Genomic DNA, 20556 nt, shown 5'->3' with positions numbered 1-20556 from the left:
GGGAGAGGGAGAAGCAGGCTCCCCGCAGAACAGAGGGAGCCCCATATGGGACTCTATCCGAAGACCCCGGGATCGTGACCTGAGCTGGAGGCAGTTGCTCAACCAACTGAGCCACCCAGGTGCCCCTATATTTGAGTTTAAATTCTGACTCAGTGCGGAATTTTCTAGGCTTCTGGTTGTTGCTTAACTCCCGTGACTCTTATATTTCCTTGGGTATTAACCATCCTTGGGAAGGTTAGTTCTTGGATTTTGAGATTTTACTCATCTGTTCTGAAAACTGGTGGAACTGAAGCCAACTACTTCCAATGACTGTTAATTTGAGAATATTTTGTTTTTGTGCAATTGTGAGAAGATTTCAAAGGCTCATCCCAAATGTCCCTCACTTAGGGAAGTTAAAAAAATTTAATCGTATTTCCATTGTGGTAAAATATACATAGCATCAAAGTTTGCTATTTTTGACTATTTTTAAGTGTACACTTTAGTGACAGGTTTACAAGCTCTTGTATTTTCTGGTGGGTATTTATGCAAGATTTGTTATACAAGTGGAAAAAAATTAATGTAATGAACTATTTCCTGAAGATTATGTGCTTTAAAATCTGAAAATGTGGGGTGCCTGGGTGGCTCAGTTGGTTAAGTGTCTGACTCTTGATTTCAGCTCAGGTTGTGATCACAGGGTTGCGAGAGAGTCCTGCTTTGGACTTCGCGCCCAGCAGGGAGTCCGCTTGGGATTCCTCCCCTCCCCAACCCCTCCCCACCATACTTGTGTGTGCTCTCTTGCAAATAAATCTTTAAAAAGATTTGAAAATGTGACTTGTATATAAATTTATTATTTGAAGCTATAATGACTAAATGAGTTAAAGTAGAATTCACTAATGACTGAATGAATTCAAATAGAGGCCTGATTCTATTTTATTTAACTCATAAAGGTAAAAGCATTTTATAAAACGTGAAAAAAAGATGGGTTCTATTTACCATGCGACTCTGGGAAAGTCGTTTGACCATGCTGAGACTCAAAATGTCTGTGATCTGAGTTATTTTTTGCCCTTGAATGAGCTATAGTAAATGGCAGAAAAATTCAAATACCCTTTAAGAAGTACTTGATGAGGGTTCCTGGCTCGGTAGGGAGTCTGCTTCTCCCTTTGACCCTCCTCGCTCTTGTGCTTTCTCTCTCCCCACTCTCTTTCTCTCACACATAAGTAAATAAAAAATCTTACCAAAAAAATGTAGTTGATGATATGATTTGAAGTAGAAAAATTGTATTTACAGAGAACTTTCCAGGGATATGTCTGTCACATAAAAGCAAGTCCAGACAGTATTAATAATCTGATTTTTAAAATTTTTTGGTTTTTGGTTTTAGAGAGAATGGGGGCGGGGAGGGGCAGAGGGAGATGGAGAGAGAAACTGAAGTTGGCTTTGTGCGGAGCACAGAGCCTGACACGGGGCTTGATCTCAGGACCCTGAGATTGTGACCTGAGCCAAAACTGAGTTGGATGCTTAACTGACTGCACCACCTAGGTGCCCCAATAATTTGATTTTTTTTTTTAAGATTTGATTTTCAAAATTTCATTTTGTCATTTTAGGCATTAGCTAAAGAAGATATTGATGCAGCTATTCAATCAATATTATATAGAGAAAGTTATGTAATTAAGGTAAGAATTGACTACAGACTGTGTTACAATTACAAATTAAATTTTATTTGTCCATTTTAGGTGTAGTGCATCATCACTATACAAACGCTCATTAGCCCCTAGGATTAACCTTAAGAGATCTCTGAGATTGTTTTAATTGACTTATTCTCTTTTTATACTTTGTGGGGATTCTTTCACAGATACCTTTATGTAAGAGCTTTCCCCCAATCCGTTCTTTCATCTAGTGGGGCTTCTGTGGCGTCAGTGTGTATTCTTAAGAGTTTTAAGAGCTGTTACTGGACCACACTGACCAATTACTACACAGGTATGCATAGGTAAGAGGAAGGCTTTAACTGTAACAGGATAGGCTTAATTATAAAACAAGATGAATGTCCATGTAAACACTGGAGTGGGTAACCTGTAAAGAAAAATTTTCTTTAGAGTTGTTTACAAAGGAAAGGAGCTATTCATTTAGAATGGTTGAAGAGTGCTATGACCTGAAGCTAGGGAGGGATAGAGCCCAGAGAAGCTCTCAGGGTTCTTGGTTTTTAGTAATTAATTAATTAATTTATTTATTTATTCATTTTGAGTTTCATGTTGTTGATTGTAGTAATCACATAATTTCATTTGCTAGATGAAAGGTGGATACGTTTTGGATAAGAAGTTTTAGTTCATAGTCTACGTCAGTCATTTTCTTTACCAGCTGTTTGCCATTTCATCCAGGTTGTATTATACTTCTGCCTCTTCACTCTTGTCTTTTTTTTTTCCCTCCATAGAATATACTTCTTCCACATTCTCTCATTCCTTCTCTTCCTAGATCATTCTTCATCCTTTAAGGCCCATCCCAAGTGTCTCCCACTGTAGGAATTAAAAAGAAAAATTTAGTCATTTTTTCCCATTGTGGTAAAATATGTATATTATAACTTCACCATTTTTAACCATTTTTAAATGTACAGTTCAGTGACATTACTTACATTCACATGTTGTACAACCATCATCACTATTTCCAAAAGATGGATGTTGTGAAATCATCACCATTATCTATTTCTATTTCTAAAACTTTCATCACCCCAGCCAAAACTTTATACACATTAAGTAATGACTTCCCATTACTTAAAGGACCCCAGAGTTCCCTCTAGTAACCTCTAATTTATTTTCTGTCTCTGAATATTCGCTTATTCTAGATAATTTCGTGTAAGTGGGATCCTACAATACTTGTTCTTTTGTGTCTGGCTTATTTCACTTAGCATATTGTCTTCAAGATTCATCCATTTTGAAGCATGTGTCAGAACTTCATTCCATTTTATGGCTGTCTAATATTCCATTTTGTGTATATACCACATTTTATTTATACATTCATCTGTCAATGGACAGTTGGGTTTTCACTTTTTGGTTATTGTGAATAATGGTTCTATGAACATTGATGTGCAAGTATCTGAGTGTCTGTTTCTAGGGTGTGTGTGTGTGTGTGTGTGTGTGTGTGTGTGTATTTTGCTATATTGTCCCTCTCTTGTATATTTGTTTTGTAGTCTGTCTCTCCAGGGAGAGCAGGCATGTTGTCTGATTTATCTACATATTATTCACTAATTCCAGTATAGTGTGTGTCACCCAGTAGAAGCCAAATAAATGATTGAATTAATGAATGACTTTGTGGATTATTCTTAGGACTGTAAATGAGCTTTAAGGTAATTGCCTTTTCCATCATTGTTTATTAGGAGCTAGATAAGTATTTACAACATCATGACTTCTTAAAGGCAAGAAGAAAAGAGATGTTACATAAAAGATGGGCTGACCATGTGGCACATCCTCTCCAGAAGAAAATTATAGAAAAAGTTTCTTCATATAAGAAGATTAAAAAAAGGAGACAAGAAGAATTAGATGGTTTTTTAAAACATGTAAATAAAAAGGTACCAAGAGGTCATTTGATACTTTCTTCAGTTGGTTTAAAACTATGATTATCTTTATAATCATCCAAACAGCCTGCCCTTCTAACTCTGTATATGTATAATCTCTACTCTGTTATAGCATGTACTGTTCTTAAATCCAGGGCACATGGAAAGGATGGAGGGAAGAGGGTTAGGTCTGGATTTAAATGTGTACATTATAATCAGTTTTCTTTGCTTTTTAAATGTAATTATTAATTTTATATACCAATTAAATTTGGACTCTAGGTACAGGATATCTATATATAGTTTTCTAGAACTCAGTTATTTACAAAGCTGTAAAATATTATTTTGGCATTTCTAAGAGATCTGAGATATTTGGCTAGTAAGCATTTAAAAACAAATTCCCAAATCTGTTAGTTTTCCAACATTCATTATTCTTGTAAATTTTAAGTAGATTCCTTCAGTCACTGTAATAGTTATTACTTGGCTACATTCAGTTTAATTTCAAATTTGGTCTTCTCTTCCCCTTTGCATTTGTCATTGATGCTGTTTTGAAGCAGAAGATGAACTATGTGACTCTTGAGTCCTGTTATGCTCAAAATCAATTGTGTACCTCTTGTTATCTGTAGTTTTATTTCCTTCCTATAGGGAAATGCATTTATAGAACATTATGATCCAAAAGAGTATGATCCTTTTTATATGAGCAAAGAGGACCCGAATTTTCTGAAGGTAGGATAGATTTCTTATTTTTGGTATTATGTGGTTGGTTATTCTGAGTAGCCCTAACATATAGGTAGTTCTTTAGTGATTCCCTAAGAACTCAGTAACAATAGCTTCCCATCTCCATATCTCAGAAAGGAATAAAAAAGCCAAAGTCCAAAGTAAATTAAACCTCTATAAAATTTGAAAATACTGTATAATAATTGGGTAATAGGTGATATTTAAGAATTTCATAGACTTTTAAAATTTTGTTACAAATGTAATACATTTTTCATGATACATGAAAAAAACTTTTTTGAGAGAGAGAATCTTAATCAGGTTCCATGCCCAGCATGGAGCCCAACCTAGGGCTCAATCTCCCAACCCTGATATCATGACCTGAGCTGAAGTCAAGAGTTAGATGCTTAACCGACTAAACCACCCAGGTGCCCCCCAAAAATCTATTTTTAAATAAAGAATTAAAAAACCACTCACAGGGGCGTCTGGGTGGCTCAGTTGGTTAAGCGTCTGCCTTGGGCTCAGGTCATGATCTCAGGGTCCTGGGATGGAGCCCTGTGTGGGGCTCCCTGCTCAGTGGGGAGTCTGCTTCTCCCTCTCCCACTGCCTCCTTCCCCCTGCTCATGCTCTCTGTCTCTCTCTCAAATACATAAGTAAAATCTTAAAACAACCTCACAATTTCATTACACAGAATGAACTTATTAACATTTTTCTGTATATCCTTGGGGATAGCCAAGACTACTTTCTTTATATAGATGTATATACACGTTTTTATTTTCCAAATTGGTGTAACACACATTATGTTTTATAATTTGCATTTTTTCCTCAATAGTTCTATGATTTGCTTCTTTCTTTGTCAATAAATGTAAATACATAATTTTAAACACTGCATAGTATTCTATTAATAACAGCTGGGGTGCCTGGGTGGCTCAGTTGGTTAGGCCTCTGACTTTTGATTTCTGCTCAGGTCATGATCTCAGGGTCCTAAGATTGAGCCCCGATTTGGGCTACGCACTCAGTGGGGAGTCTGCTTGAGATTCTCTCTCTCCCTCTCCCTCCGTCCCTCTCCCCACTCTCTCCCTTTCTCCCTCTTTATCTATCTCTCTCAAATAATCTCAAAAAAAAAAGATAACTTGCACTGAGGCTTAACCAAATGTTAGGACTTTTATTTATTTATATTCCTCTTCACTGCTACCACATGATGTAATTTGAAGATGAGGCAAGTGAGACATAAATTGGTTAAGTTACTTTTCCAGAGTCACACAGGCATAAATAGCAGAGCATAGATGTGTTTCTAACTATATATGGTATCTTGCTATACCATCACTTTTTTAACCTATTCCCTTCTGTGAACATCTAGATTTTTTTTGACTTGTTGCTGTTATAAATGACATTATGATGAACTTCCCTCTAACTATTTATTTCGTAAGATTTTCCTTGGATAAGTTGCTATAAGTAGAATTGCTGAATGATTTATATTGCCAAATTGTCCTCCAGGATGGTTATATAAATTTGTACCCACACAAGAGAGTCCATTTTCCCACACTTTTGCTAATAGTGAATATTATTAAAATTAAAATCCTTGAGTCATAGACCTAGCTTGAGTCATAGACATTTTAAGCTAATGGCATTTGCAGACAAAGCAGATTTTTTGTTTTTCGTTTTGCCAAATTGGGTTGTATGCATGTGTTATTGTCCCTATTTTATTTTATTTTATTTATTTATTTGACGGAGAGAGACAGCCAGCGAGAGAGGGAACACAAGCGGGGGGGGGGGGTGGTGGGAGAGGAAGAAGCAGGCTCCCAGCGGAGGAGACTGATCCCAGCGTTTTGGGATCACGCCCTGAGCTGAACGCAGGCACTAACGACTGAGCCACCCAGGCGCCCCATATTGTCTCTATTTTAATAGGCGAAAGTTAAACTGAGATGTTGACAGCTAGAGCCTTATATAAACTAGCTAGTAACATAACTAGTAAGGGGCAGAACTGGGATTTGAAACCAGATTTTTTTTTTTTTTTTTTTTTAGATTTACTTCATTTATTTGAGAGAGAGCGAGAGCGCAAGCATGCTTACCCCAAGGGGAGGAGGGGCAGAGGGAGAGGGAGAGAGAAAATCTCAAGCAGACTCCCCACTGAATGTGGAGCCCAACTCAGGGATGGGTCTCATGACCCTGAGATCATGACCTGAGCTGAAATAACGAGTCAGAGGCTTAACCAACTGAGTCACCCAGGTGGCCCTGAAACCAGATCTTTTTGTGTCAAAATTGCAGTTCTTTTACCATGCTGTCCTTCTAAATGAAGCTGATAGGTGGCTGCCTCTTCAGCTGAGCACTTTGAAGTTATAGCAGCAGTTCTCAAAGTGAGGAATATAGACCTCTGAGAAACCTGGAACCCTTTTAGGGGTCCGTTAGGCCAAGTATTTTCATAATAGTGCCACATATCGGTTGCCTTTTTCATATTGTTGACATTTGCTCTGATGGTGCAAAAGCAATGGTGGGTAAAGCTGCTGGTACCTTAGAACTGCTTAAGTCAGTGTCACCAAATCATATTGGTTGTCATTATATTCTTTATTGCCATGCATTCACAGTAGAGTTCAATTTCACTGAAGTTTGTCCTTGATCAAACATTAAACATTATTAATTTTATTAAATCTTGCTCCTGAGTACACATCTTTTGAATATTCTGTGTGATGAAATGGGAGGTATGCAAAGAGCATTTCTGCTGCTGAAATGCAGCATGAGTGCATGAATTGTGAGCTATCCTGGTTAAATTTTTTTTAATGGTACACCATTTTTACTTGAAAGAATATCTTACAAACTGTGGTTATTAAGTGTTGGATATTTGGCAGACATTTTCTGGAAATGAATGAAGTACATCTATCACTTCATGAAAAACAACTGACAATATTTGTTGCTAACAGTAAAATGTGAGCTTTCAAGCAAAAAATTTGAATTTTGGGAAAATACTCACTGTCATGAGTATGACAGCTTCCCAGTGCTCTTAGACTTTTCTGATGAGAGGTAATGATTTTAATGAATGTGATTATAGCATAATTAAATATATTAACATTTGGAAGATCTCATGTAACTCAGTGATACAATTTTTTCCAAATAATCAACCCATGACATAGATAAAAGATCCATTCAAAGTTCAGGATAGCCAATGGATTTTAATATACTTGAATTTGAATAATTTATTGATATAGTTTCAGATTGCACATCATAACCTTTAAGAAACTACCACTTACTGAGTTTGTGTAGAGTGTCTAAGAAGAATATCCACAGTGATCTGAAAAAGCTATTAAAACAAGAGCTATCCATGACCAGAGGGCCTTGCTAAGAGATGTATTGGAGTACCCTCATTTCTTTGTAAAGTGTTAAAAATATATAATGGTTACACTAAAGTAGTTTGTAGATACTACATTCTTGATTCTTCTGGCCTACATAGATGCTTAGGATAGACTGAAAAAGACCTGCGAACCTGTCCTCAAAAGACATGCTTTTCTTGTAGGTTACCATTCCACCATTTTGTGACCCTTTGAAAAAGGCACAATATGATAAAGATGATGAAAAAAGAACTCTTCTTCAGTGTGAGACTGGTACTTAGTGCCTAATTGTTATATGATTTCATAACCCAAGAGCAATGGGAGTTGCATTTAAGGGTGCTAATTTAGGTTACTAATCTTCCTGCAGGCAAAATATATACAATAAAAGAATTTAAAGAGATCGAAGAGGCCAAACTGCATTCCAGATTCCCAAGAATTTCTAATTCAAGGCACTTTATGACTCCAAATGAGTGGCTTAAGCTGCCTACAACCTACATAGAAAGTGAATTTTGTAAAAGGAGCAGGTAATGGTTAATATAATAGAAATTATGGAACCTTTTGGAATTTGGAAACTTCATGAGACAGTGGTATACATTTTGTCATCATTCTGATTTTTAAAAAATTTTTATTTTTCAATGAGAAATCTGTAATTCTTTGTTCCTGTTTTTGATGTTTCTTTTTTCTTGGGCACTTTCAAGATTTTTCTCTTTGCTTTTCAATAGCTAGATTATGTCTGTGTCTAGGTGCCCCCCCCCCCCCACGTTCTGTTTATCCTGCTTAGGGTTCTCTGAGATTCTTGTATCTGTGGTTTGATATCTTTCATTATTTTTTTGGAAAATATAAGGCCATTATCATTTCAAATATTTCTTTTTTTTTTTTTTTAAAGATTTTATTTATTTATTCGACAGAGATAGAGACAGCCAGCGAGAGAGGGAACACAAGCAGGGGGAGTGGGAGAGGAAGAAGCAGGCTCATAGCGGAGGAGCCTGATGTGGGGCTCGGTCCCATAACGCCGGGACCACGCCCTGAGCCGGAGGCAGACGCTTAACCGCTGTGCCACCCAGGTGCCCCTCATTTCAAATATTTCTTATGCCCCATTCTTGTTTTTCTTTTCTTTCTGAGATTCCAATTATTATTTTTAAAGATTTTATTTATTTATTTGACAGCACAAGTAGGGGGAGCAGCAGGCAGAGGGAGAGGGAGAAGCAGGTTCCCTGCTGAGCAGGAAGCCCAATGTGGGGCTCAATCCCAGGATCCTGGGATCATGACCTGAGCTGAAGGCAGATGCTTAAGCAACTGAGCCACCCAGGCACCGATATTATTATTTTTTAAAGATTTTTATTTATTTGAGAGAGAGCAAACGATTGAGAGAGAGAGTGCACTTGCACAGAGGTGGGGCAGAGGAAGAGGGAGAAGCAGGCTTCCCGCTGAGTAAGGAGCCCGATGTGGGACTCGATCTCAGAATCCGGGAATCATGACCTTAGCCGAAGGCGGATGCTTGACTGAATCACCCAGGTGCTACATGAGACTCCAATTATATGTATGTTAGACCATTTGATATTGTCTCATTGCTCTGTGGCTCTTAGTTTGTTCTTTTGTGTTGAAAAAAAATTTTTTTATTCATATTTCAGTTGGACAATTTCTACTAACCTATCTTTAGGTTCACTGAGCCTTTCCTCAGCTGTGTCCCCTCTCTCTTTGTCTCTCTGTCTCTCTCTCTTTTTATTTATTTATTTTGAGAGAGAGAGAGAGAGAGAGGCAGAGATAGCAACAGAGAGTATGAGCAGGGAGGAGAGGGAGAAGCAGTTTTCCACTGAGCAGGGAGCCCAAGGTGGGGCTCAATCCCAGGACCCTGGGATCATGACCTGAGCTGAAGGCAGATGCTTAACTGACTGAGTCACCCAGGCACCACTGTGTCCCATCTCTTGATCAGCCCATCAGAGGAATTCTTTGTCTCTGGTGTGATTTTTATTTCTAGCATTTCCATTTGATTTTTTTTTCCCCACATAGTTTTCATTTCTCCTGAAATTCTCCCATTTATACATGTTAATTTTTCCACTAGATTCTTTAACATATTTGTCATAGTTCTTTTAAATTCTTTGATAGTTCCCATGCTAGGGTCATTTCTGAATGTGGTTCTATTGATTGCTTTAACTCTTGACAATGGGTTATGTTTTGTCTTGCCCACTCCCCCATGTCTTATAATTTTTTATTAAATGCTAGATATTTGAGGTTATTTTGTCTTGCCCCCCTGCCCTTTTTTTTGCATGTCTTGTCATTTTTGATTGAATATCAGGCAGTAGAGGTAGAACAGCGTAGACTGAGCATGTGTAGAAATAGATATGCCTTTTCTTCTGTCAAGCATTAGTGTGGAGAATTGGGTTTATCTAGTCAGAACTTGAGCTGGGTTTAGGTATTATTATTGCTATTGTTACTTTTAGTGCACTGCAGGCTTCAAATGCCTTTAGTGTTGGGCTGCTGTTACCTTGTGCTCAGGGTGGGGGCTGGTATGCCAGAAGGGTTTTCTCAAGCATTCCTTCTCCCCTTCCAGTTTGTGGCTATTTCTGTAAGCCTGCATCACAGAGGTGTGTGTGTGGGGGTGTGTTCTTGCTTCATTCCCAGAAGTATACTGCTATTGCTTGTTATTGCTAGGCTCATAGTGGGAGCAGAGGAATTTTTTCTGTTTTCCTTATCCCTCCACGATTTTAGGCATGCTCTATGTGCGTGGGCCTCAGGAATAGCACGTTCATAGAGTCCTTTCCCTTCTCCTTGTGGCAGCCAAGCTCTTGTGTGGATGTTCTTGGGTGAGTTTCCTGCCCCTCTTCCAATAGTAGCAGATCTCTGCTTGGTATAGGTATAGGAATAGGGACCTAAAGTGGTTTCTTGTCTCTCCCTATGGGACAGGGGATTTTTACTTCTATCCTTATCCTAGTAGCACTGGATCCTTGCCTTGGTCCTGAGTGTACCCCTCTTATTTCTCCACAGGCAGGCAGGTTTTGCCTTTACTTCTCTTCCAGAAGCAGTATATCTTTGCTTGTTGTCCTGGGAGGTGGGGAAGAATTTACTTCCCTCTTCCCAGCAGCTTCAGGCTTTTGCTTTGTAGTATGGAAGGATCCAGGGAAATGGGTAGGGCATTGCACTTGTTTACCTGAAGCTCTGGATCTCTTCCTATGCATCTTTGCCACTGATGGGGCCTCTCTGTGGTCTTCTGCTCTATGCCCAGTCTTTTTTGAGGAAAACACTGTTTCCAAGACTCTGTTAAATTCCGCTTTAACACTTCCTCTATGAAATATTTCCAGTTGGGGCACCTGGCTGGCTCAACTGGTAGAGCATGTGGCTCTTGATTTCAGGGTTGTGAGTTTGAGCCCCATGTTGGGTGTAGAGATTGCTTAAATAAATAAACCTAAAAAAATAATCTTAAAGTAAAATATTTCCAGTCCACCTCCTTATACTGGTCAGTATGGTCTAGTCCCTCTTTGGTCCCATCATTTGATACACATGTACTTTTCCACTTACCATACAGTTTGCAACTATCTACTTGTGTGTGAAATGAATGAGTGGATGACTACTCATTGGTTAAACCTGTGGAACTAGTTTGGAATGATTTTGTAAAAGCCTTCAATACCAGCTTAAAAATTGGGATTTTATCATGTAGGGAATGGGGAGTCATTGAGGATAGTTGAGGAGAGCATGAAATGCTGGAAACTTTAATCTGGCATATGCTGTATATGATAGATTAGAGATAAGATAGGACTGGAAGTTGGAGATCATTGAAGTTTTTATAAGGATCCATGTTGTGTTGATAAAGGCCTCAGGATGGTGGCAAAAGGAATGAAATGAAGAGATTAATGTGATAAAACAAAGGAATTTTAGATTTTGGTGGCCAGATTTGGAGGGCCAGGGAAAAGGAAGAGTCAGAGAGGAATTCAGTTTTTTTTTTTTTTTAAGATTTTATTTATTTATCTTACAGAGAGCACAAGTAGGGGAAGCAGCAGAGGGAGAGGGAGAAGCAGGCTCCCTGCTGAGCAAGGAGCCTCACGTGGGGCTTAATCCAAGGACCCTGAGATGGTGACCTGAGCTGAAGGCAGCCACTTAACGACTGAGCCACCCAGGCGCCCTGAGGGGAACTCAGTTTTGAGAAATATTATCTTACATATTAGTTTCCTAAGGCAGTTGTAATAAAGTACCACAAACTGGGTATTTTCTCCCAGTTCTGGGGGCTGGAAGTATAAAATCAAGAGGTCAGCAGTGCCATTCCTTCTATGAAGGCTCTGCCTTGCCTCTTTCCTACCTGCTGTTGGCTGCTGGAAATCTTTTTAGTTGGTGTGCGTCTTATCACTCTAATGTCTGCCTCCATTGTCATATAGTCTTCTTCCCCTTGTTTCTGTATCCAGTTTCCCTCCTTTTTTTTTTACTTAAAGATTTTATTTATTTATTTATTTATTTATTTATTTATTTATTTGAGTGCAAGTGGGCTGAGGGGAGGAGCAGAGGGGGAGGGACAAGCCAACTCTGCACTGAGTTTGGAGCTCCACACAGGGCCTGATCCCACAACCCTGAGATCATGACCTGAGCTGAAATCAAGAGTCAGGTTCCCAACTGACTGAGCCACCCAGGCACCCCTCCAATTTCTGTCTTGTAACATCTGTTACTGGATTAGAGCCCACCCTAATCCATTATGACCTCATTTTAACTTGACTACATTTGCAAAGACCTTATTTCCAAATAAGGTCACAGTGACAGGTATCAGAGTTTAGGACTTGAACATATTTTTTCTGGAGGACACAATTCAACCCATATTTCAAATTAATTCAATCAGAGACTTATGTATTAAGTTATAATTGCCTTTAAAGTACTCACAATACAATAGAGAAGATAGCTATTTGAATAGATAATTCCATTACTAATGGCAGATGTGATAATTCCTATCTGTACAAGTTATTACAGAAGCACAGAGGAGGGACACTTAACCCAGCCCAACAAAATATAAAGGTGGGATCCTGGATAGAAATAAAAAAATGAAAGGGCTCCTGGGAGGCTGAGTCGATTAAGTGTCCGACTCCTGATTTTGGCTCAGGTGATGATCTCAGGGTCATGAGATCAAGTCCTGTGTCAGGCTCTATGCTGGTCGTGGAGCCTGCTTAAGATTCTCTCTCTCCCTCTCCCCCTGCCCCTCCCCCTTCTCCAAAAAATTTTTAAAAATGAGAAGCATCATTTTCTTGGGATTGAAATTATTCAGTGTTCAGTTTATATAATTTTATTAATTTAAATGATCTCTAGTTTGAGTGAATCCAGGAGAAAACTTCCTCTCTGAAGTTAGCAGACATATATGTAGGAACATAGAGATTGGAGACAGCTACCTAAAGGAGGGAATTCGTGTGGTTGCCATCTGGCTTCCATTTTATACCATAGTTCTGGAGACTTTGTTCTTCTGAAGTTCAGCCTTTAATGTTCAATTCTGGTGTATCTGAAATATCCTTATTCTTGTTCTTTAAAGATAATTTGCTGGGGTTCCTGGGTGGCTCAGTCGTTAAGCGTCTGTCTTCGGCTCAGGTCATGATCCCAGGGTCCTGGGATTGAGCCCCGCATTGGGGCCCTGCTTCTTCCTCTCCCACTCCCCCTGCTTGTGTTCCCTCTCTCACTGGCTGTCTCTCTCTCTGTCAAATAAATAAATAAAATCTTTAAAAAAATAATTTGCTGAATACAAAATTCTATGTTGATATTTATTTTCTCTTAATGCTTTAAAGATATACTTCTTGTTTCTGGTTTCTACTGTTTATGAGACGTCTGCTCTCATTCTGATTTTCATCCTTTCTCTATGGCTGCTTATAACATCTTTTCTTTGTCTTTAGGGTTCTTTTTAAAAATTTATTTTTTTAAAGATTTTATTTATTTGAGCGAGAGAGTGAGTGAGCGAGAGAGCACGAGCAGGGGAAGGGACGGAGGTAGAGGGAGAAGCAGGCTCTCTGCTGAGCAGGGAGCCCGATGTGGGTTTGGTCCCAGGACCCTAGGATCATGACCTGAGCCTAAGGTAGACGCTTAACCAACTGAGCCACCCAGGTGCCCCTGTCTTTAGTTTGCTGCACTCTTGCTAGAGGTGTCTAGGTACAGATTTCTTTTTATTTAACTAATATATATTGTGCTTCCTGGATCTCTTATGTTTGTTTTTCATCAGTAATGAAAATTCACAGCAATGATCTCTTGACTGCTTTTTCTTCATTTTTTCCATTCTGCTTCTGGGCTCAAGTTAGACATATATTAGACCTTCTTATATCTTTTTATTTTTAATTTTTAGAGGGGGGAGGAGCAAACGGAGAGGGAGAGAAAATCTTTTTTTTTTTTTTTTAAGATTTATTTATTTTAGAGAGTGCAGGAGCAGGGGAAGGGGCAGGAGAAAGAGAGGGGAAGCAGACTCCTCACTGAGCGGGGAGCCAGATGCAGGGCTGGATCTCAGGACCCTGAGATCATGACTTATGCTGAAACCAAGAGTCAGATGCTTAACCGACTGAACCACCCAGGTGTCCCAGTTTCAGTAACTCTTAAACACTCAAGAATGTACACTAGCTTGAAACAATGGTCTTTTGGACAATATACATAGCAGTCAATGTATAACAATAATTTCTGTATAAATGTAAGATAGTTTTGTTTTCAAAACATCCTCACACATGTTATTTTGTTAAAGGTTAAAAGTGAAAACGAATTTTAATGATTGTAGTTTCGATTTGAAACCTTTGACCAGAACTCCTCATCCTGTGGAATCTCAGCAGGAAGAAAAATCAGTTATTTACAAGTAAGTTTGTTATTCCATAGCTTTGCTTTTTTTCATTAAAGATACTTGACTGTGTTTCCAGCCCCTGCCATCTTTTTAAGTTGCTGGAACAGTGCTGAGGCATACACCACACTCTGATGGCATGACATCAGGCATCTCTCTCCTCTGTGTCTGGGTGAGGTGGCAACTTGCCTCAACTTTTTCTGATTTTTAAAGAACAAATTGCTAACACATTCAGAAATAACAAGCACAGACAGAAAATAAACTGTTAACAACTGAAAGGTTAGGAGATTTTTAATTGGAATTGGAGCAGTAAAAATGGAATTTTGGACTAGTTTTGGTGGATAGTAGGTATACCCAGAGTGAAGAGATGTTACAAGGAGAGTGGTAGTATGTACTATTGTGTGTGTGACAGAGGGAATCATCTCAGTTGCCTAGTTATGGAATTAAAGAGATTTCTCTAATAGTTTCATAACATGTTTATCTGATTAAAACTAACGAGTTCCCTCAGATGTTGCTGCAGGGAATGTAAAATGGTGCACAGCAACTTTGGAAAATAGTTTGGCAGTTTCTCAAAATGTAAAACATTAAGTGACCATGTGACCCAGCAATTCAACTCCTACCCAGGAGAAATGGAAACATATGTCCACATAAAGACTTAGACAGGAGTAATCATGGCGGTATTAGTCACAATAGCCAAAAAGTGGAAACAACCTAGATATTCATCAGCTGGTGAATGGATAAAAAAAACCCCAATGTGCCATATCTATACATGGAGTATTATTTGGAGATTAAAATGAAGAGAAGTACTGTTATGAAATGGATGAACTTCAAAACTATTCTACTCCGTGAAAGAGGAGAGAAAAGACCGCATATCGTATGACTCCATTTATAGGAAATGTCCAGAGAGGCAGATCTGTAGAGACAGGAAGTAGATTGTTGGGCTAGGCCTAGGTTGGGAATGGACAGTGATTGTAAATGAGCATGAGGTTTTTAGACTGACAGTAATGTTCTAAAATTAGATCATGGTGATAGTTGGACAACTCTATACTAAAAATCATTGATCCCTACACTTAAAATGGGTGTGAATTTTATGATCTGTAAATTACACCTCAGTAAAGCTGTTGATAATAGTAAAAAATAGTAAAAAAAAAGAACCTAGCAAAGCAGAAGAAAAATGAGCTTGTATGGTGTACAATTCTCTGTTCCTAAAAAGCCTCAAAGTAAGATGCAGTACCTTTTCCTTTTTCTGAATAGGCTCAGAATTTGATGAATAAATGCAGTGTGGCAGAAGCAGAGGGCTTTTAGAGATGCTTGATGCTGCCATAGGCAGCAGAAAGAATAATGACTAATTGTAGAAACAGATAACTATTAGAGATGGTGCTGGCCATTGTGGACTTCTCAGTGTCCTAGAGGTGTGGTTTAACAATTGGCTGGTTTTTGAATGGGAGTAGAAATTGAGGGATAATAGAAGTATTGGAACTAAGCCCTACTCACTTGGTAGCAAAGGCCTTAAAAGATGGAATGAATCAGAATCACTCTTGCATCCTAGGTTTCAAAAGAGTAACTTTCTCTACAGTCCCTAACTGCCACAGTCTCATGGACCTTTTGGGTCAGGTTTTAGGATAATAAACATTTAAATCCTATTTAATTTCTATATAGGATATAATAAAAGGAGGGGTTTTGTCCTCAAATACCTCTTCTAGCAGAGTGGGACCCAGATATGAAGGAGAATATTTCATATTAGAGTACCAGAGGGCCTATATTTTAGACTAGAGGCTTAAGTATATGAGCTCCCCCCTGGAAGAGAGGTGGAAGATTAGATTCCTGTCTATGAGTTGGGGAAACATCCCAGTTATGGCATCAGGGGTGGAGAAAGCATATTTGTCTTTGGCGGTTAGACCTTCCTTGGGAAGACACAATGGATGACTCTGTGAGGCACTCATTTACTCTGAAAGAGCCTCACTCAGCTGTTTGATTAAGCAGCAAAGCAATTGCAAGTGAAACTACTATTAAAGCTAGGTAATGCTATTTATTTGGGTTTCTTTTTTATAAAAATGTGTAGATTCGTATAAAACTCACCAACTTCAAAGTAAAAAAAAAAAATGTAAATGCTACAGTTGAGTCGGTATTTAAGAGACTCCTTTCTCTTTCCTTCCTACAGAAACAAAGGATCATCCTTTCTGGAAAAAGAACCTCTATGTGTTCATGAGAGAAAGAATTCAAGTCTCAAAGAGGCCAGCTCTGAAGGTCACTTCCTTGACCCTCAGCAGGAGATAGAAAGGGATGGGGACCAGGATGCGGTGAGAGCTGAGAGAGTCCTATTTTGCCATATACAAGGTAGCAATTGCTGATACCAAAATCTGAGCAGCTGGAAGCTTCTCTGTATGACAGGCTTTCAGGAAGAGAGGAGGCAGTGGGCTGCACCCCTTTACCCCAAACAAGGCGAGGGAGGAGGTAGAAGAAACTGAGAAGAAGCTTCCTTTATTCAGAGGGAATGGAGAGAGTTCCCCTGGGAGTTACACAATGGACATGCCCTCTGGTGGGTGGGCTATCAGATTTTCCTACCTCTGTCTTAGAATGTTAACCCTTCTTCTGTCTCTCTGCCATCTCTATCATCTCTACCATTTACTACTTAGACACCTAAGCCAGGCCCCAAATTTTGTTCCCCTTAATTCAACCAAGACAGGCAGAAAATTTTCAAAAGGACCATGTAGTAAACTCAATGTAGTAAAATTTAAGAAGTAAAGTAAAAGCCCCCAAATTTGAAAATGTAAAATGTATAGAAATATAGGTGTTCACAGAGCACAGATTTTTCATCCTAGGATAACTACAGTTAAACTTGGTGGCCAGGTCTACGTGCCATTTTCCCCCTTCAGTTCTCTTCTCTACACCCTTGCATGTCCCAAGGCCCTGGGGTAGAGCCTCTTTTAGAAATGGATTTGGAGGGGGACCTGGGTGGCGCAGTCGTTAAGCGTCTGCCTTCGGCTCAGGGCGTGATCCCGGCATTATGGGATTGAGCCCCACATCAGGCTCCTCCGCTATGAGCCTGCTTCTTCCTCTCCCACTCCCCCCTGCTTGTGTTCCCTCTCTAGCTGGCTGTCTCTATCTCTGTCAAATAAATAAATAAAATCTTAAAAAAAAAAAAAAAAAGAAGTGGATTTGGAGGAGAAGTCACAGCACACCCTCCCCATCTTCTGGTTAGAAATAAATATGGGAATGGTGCATTAGTCCAAATATACAGTCTTTCCATCTTATTTTCTGTCTCTCCATTTCCCTACTCCTACCCCCAAGGATAAGCTTTTTTTTTTACCCACTCATGGAAGTTTTATTAAAACTTTATTTTGTAGTTTAACTCCTTTTAGTGTAATTTTTAGTATCCTCCCATGTGCTTGCTTGCTTTCTTCCTCAAAAAACTGTTTTAAGAGGGCACCTGGGTGGCTTATCAGTTAAGCGTCTGCCTTCTGCTCAGGTCATGATCTCAGGGTCCTGGAATCGAGTCCTGCATAGGGCTCCCTGCTCAGCGGGGAGCCTGCTTCTGCCTCTTCCTCTGCCCTCCCCACCACTCATGCATGCTCTCTCAGTTGCTCTCTCTCTCAAATAAAATCTTTTAAAATTTTTGTTTTAAAGATTTTATTTATTTATTTGAGAGAGTTCAAGAGAGGACATGAGCAGGGGGAAGGGGAGAGGGGGAAGCAGACTCCCTTTGCTGAGCAGGGACCCCACATGCAGGGCTTGATCCCAGGACCCTGGAATCATGACCTGAGCTGAAGGCAGACACTTAACTGATGGAGCCACCCAGGCGCCCCTCTTCCTCAGAATTTTAACAAGCACCTACCCTGAGCCAGGCAGTATTTGAGGGGCATAGTGGCAAACTAAAGAGGTAAATCTCTGATCTTGAGGAGCTTACATTTTGATGGGGGGGGGGGAGACAGACAATAAACAATTATGTCATATGTGAGCTACTAATAAGTGCAATGAGGAAAATAAAACAGGTAAAGTGGTTATACTCAGACCTTACAAATATATGTTATAATGGTTGTATCTTGAATTTAACCAGCCACCAAAAGGATTATCCTTTACTTTTGTATTTGTGTCCCGCTTACTGCCAAAACCTGCTTTGCTTCCAGATTTCCCTTCTTTCAGGGGAACAGGATTATAATCCAACCAGGACCCCTTAGGACAAAAATCTAGGAGTCATTTTTGATTTCTTGCTTTTCCTCACTTCCCATGTTTAGCAGGTGCCAGCTCTGTCAGCTTATTAACTTTTTGGTTCCTCACTGCTCTCACCAATTCAGGCCATTGTGATCCTAACTGGTCTTTCTGCTTCTGTGGTTGCCCCTATATAATCCATTCTCCATGCAGAAGCTATATTCTTTTTTTAAAAGATTTTATTTATTTATTTGACAGAGAGACAGCCAGCGAGAGAGGGAACACAGGCAGGGGGAGTGGGAGAGGGAGAAGCAGGCTCCCAGCAGAGCAGGGAGCCCGATGCGGGGCTCGATCCCAGGACCCTGGGATCACGCCCTGAGCCAAAGGCAGACACTTAATGACTGAGCCACCCAGGCGCCCCAGAAGCTGTATTCTTTAAACAATGTTAGATCCGATTTCTCCTCTCCTCAAAACCTTTGAATGGCTTCCCTTCGCACTTTGAAATTTATTCTAATTCCTTACCATGGTGTCTAAGTCCCTGGACCGTTAGGCATCTGCCTCTCCTCCAACCTCATCTCCTGCCTTCTCTCCACATTTGCTGTGCTCCAGCCTCAACAGCCTTTTGTTTTGTTTTGTTTTGTTTTCTGAACATACCAGCTTTAATCCCATCTCAGGCTTTTGCTTCTGTCATTCCTTCTACCAGGAACACTCTTTCTCCGGATTTCTCCATGTCTTACTCCCTCAGTTCAGCCAGACCTCTGCACAAATATCTTCTTAGAGAAGCCTTCTCTGACTTCTCTAGTTAAAATAGTCCCCTTCATCCATTCTCCTACCCTCCCTACCCCCTTTACCTGTAAAGAGGTGGGATGCAGGACCCAAATGGAGGCAGAGTACCTGGATGTAGCTTGGTGAATTTTGTGAAGGAACATTTTTTATTTCTGTTCATTTCCTTACTCAAGTGAGAAGGTCATCTGTCAGCTGATAGTGAAGGTGGAGGACCAAGATTCAGAGGTTTGAAAAAAAGGGAAGAAAAGAAGGTAGTATTTTCTAAATCACAATAATCCTAGTGTAAATTAGTACTCCAGACGTCCTGACAGTCTGAAAGCAGGACCACAGGGGGTCCCTCAACTCATATCACATATCAGTGATCTACCCCCCCATAATAGGGTTGGCTTATCCCCAGATCTCTGCATGTCTTGAATCCAGAGAGAGTGACGAGAGGCCGAGGTAGGTTTAGGTGGGCCTTTGCCTGAGAGAGGAGTCACTCAGCTCTGGCAGGACAAGGCTTTAGGGGGTTCAGCTCAGCTGGGCTGAGGAACTCTTTGTGCTCTTGTAGGCTCCCCATTCCTATATCACATGTAACTCTTCTTTTCTGTCACCTTCAAAAGGTTTTAGCAACCAAGGAGCACACACCCTGATCCTTGATTGGTGAGGAACACAAAAGAAGGCTGCTCCAGAGGAAGTTATGTGCCAGCAGGATTCATTCAGAGTGAGGACCAAGGAAGGCATGCTCAGGCACCTGCAATAAACACTTAATTTTTGAGTTCATTGTCTTTATGATAATTAAGAAATCACAATATCATGTATTGACAGTTACTGCAAATGTATTTTCTGCAGAAGTTAAATATTGCCTGAAAGATCCAATAAAAATAATGATAGCTACCTTACTGAGTGCCTATCTCAATTCACTTGATCTTTCCTGAATCAAGTTAGGTGTGTCCCTTTTGGTGAGGTACCCTTAAAATCCACTGCTTTATATTCTCCCCTGGTTTTTCTTTTTCTTTTTTTCCTCTCTCCTCTCTTCTGTTTTTCCTTCCTTCCTTCCATTTATTTATTTATTTATTTAAGAGCACGAGCAGGGGCGAGAGGGAGAAGCAGCCTCCCACCAGGCAGGGAGCCACGTGGGGCTCCATCCAGGACCCTGGGATCATGACCTGAACTGAAGGCGGACCCTTAACTGACTGAGCCACCCAGGTGTCCCTCCCCAGGTTTTTCTAACAGTCTTTAGAAAATTTAAGAATTCGGGGTGCTTGGGCGGCTCAGTCAGTTAAGCGTCTGCCCTGGGCTCAGGTCATGATCCC

General features: G+C 39.9%; 1 protein-coding gene across 7 annotated transcripts in view; it reads left to right on the top strand.

Annotated features, from left to right (window-relative positions):
• LOC123799956 (protein FAM228B-like) overlaps positions 1-20556 on the top strand; it is a 45473-nt gene that overhangs the window by 2677 nt on the left and 22240 nt on the right. For all 7 annotated transcript variants that reach the window (XR_006781766.2, XR_006781765.2, XR_015725328.1 and 4 more), the window contains 7 exons: positions 1581-1649; positions 3344-3535; positions 4163-4243; positions 7740-7827; positions 7922-8078; positions 14237-14344; positions 16488-16663. Coding sequence is in view for 4 of the 7 variants with exons in the window: in XM_045809309.2 (XP_045665265.2) it covers positions 1581-1649; positions 3344-3535; positions 4163-4243; positions 7740-7827; positions 7922-8078; positions 14237-14344; positions 16488-16663 (871 nt within the window). In the remaining 3 variants the exon portion in view is untranslated. The remainder of the gene's footprint in view (positions 1-1580; positions 1650-3343; positions 3536-4162; positions 4244-7739; positions 7828-7921; positions 8079-14236; positions 14345-16487; positions 16664-20556) is intronic.

The sequence above is a fragment of the Ursus americanus genome, chromosome 7 (genome assembly GCF_024610735.1).
Source record: "Ursus americanus isolate L20-20 chromosome 7, mUrsAme1.1.p, whole genome shotgun sequence".
In the NCBI taxonomy this organism is placed as follows: Eukaryota; Metazoa; Chordata; class Mammalia; order Carnivora; family Ursidae; genus Ursus; species Ursus americanus.
Note: the sequence above shows the minus strand (reverse complement) of the source record. Positions and strands in the feature narration are given on the sequence as shown.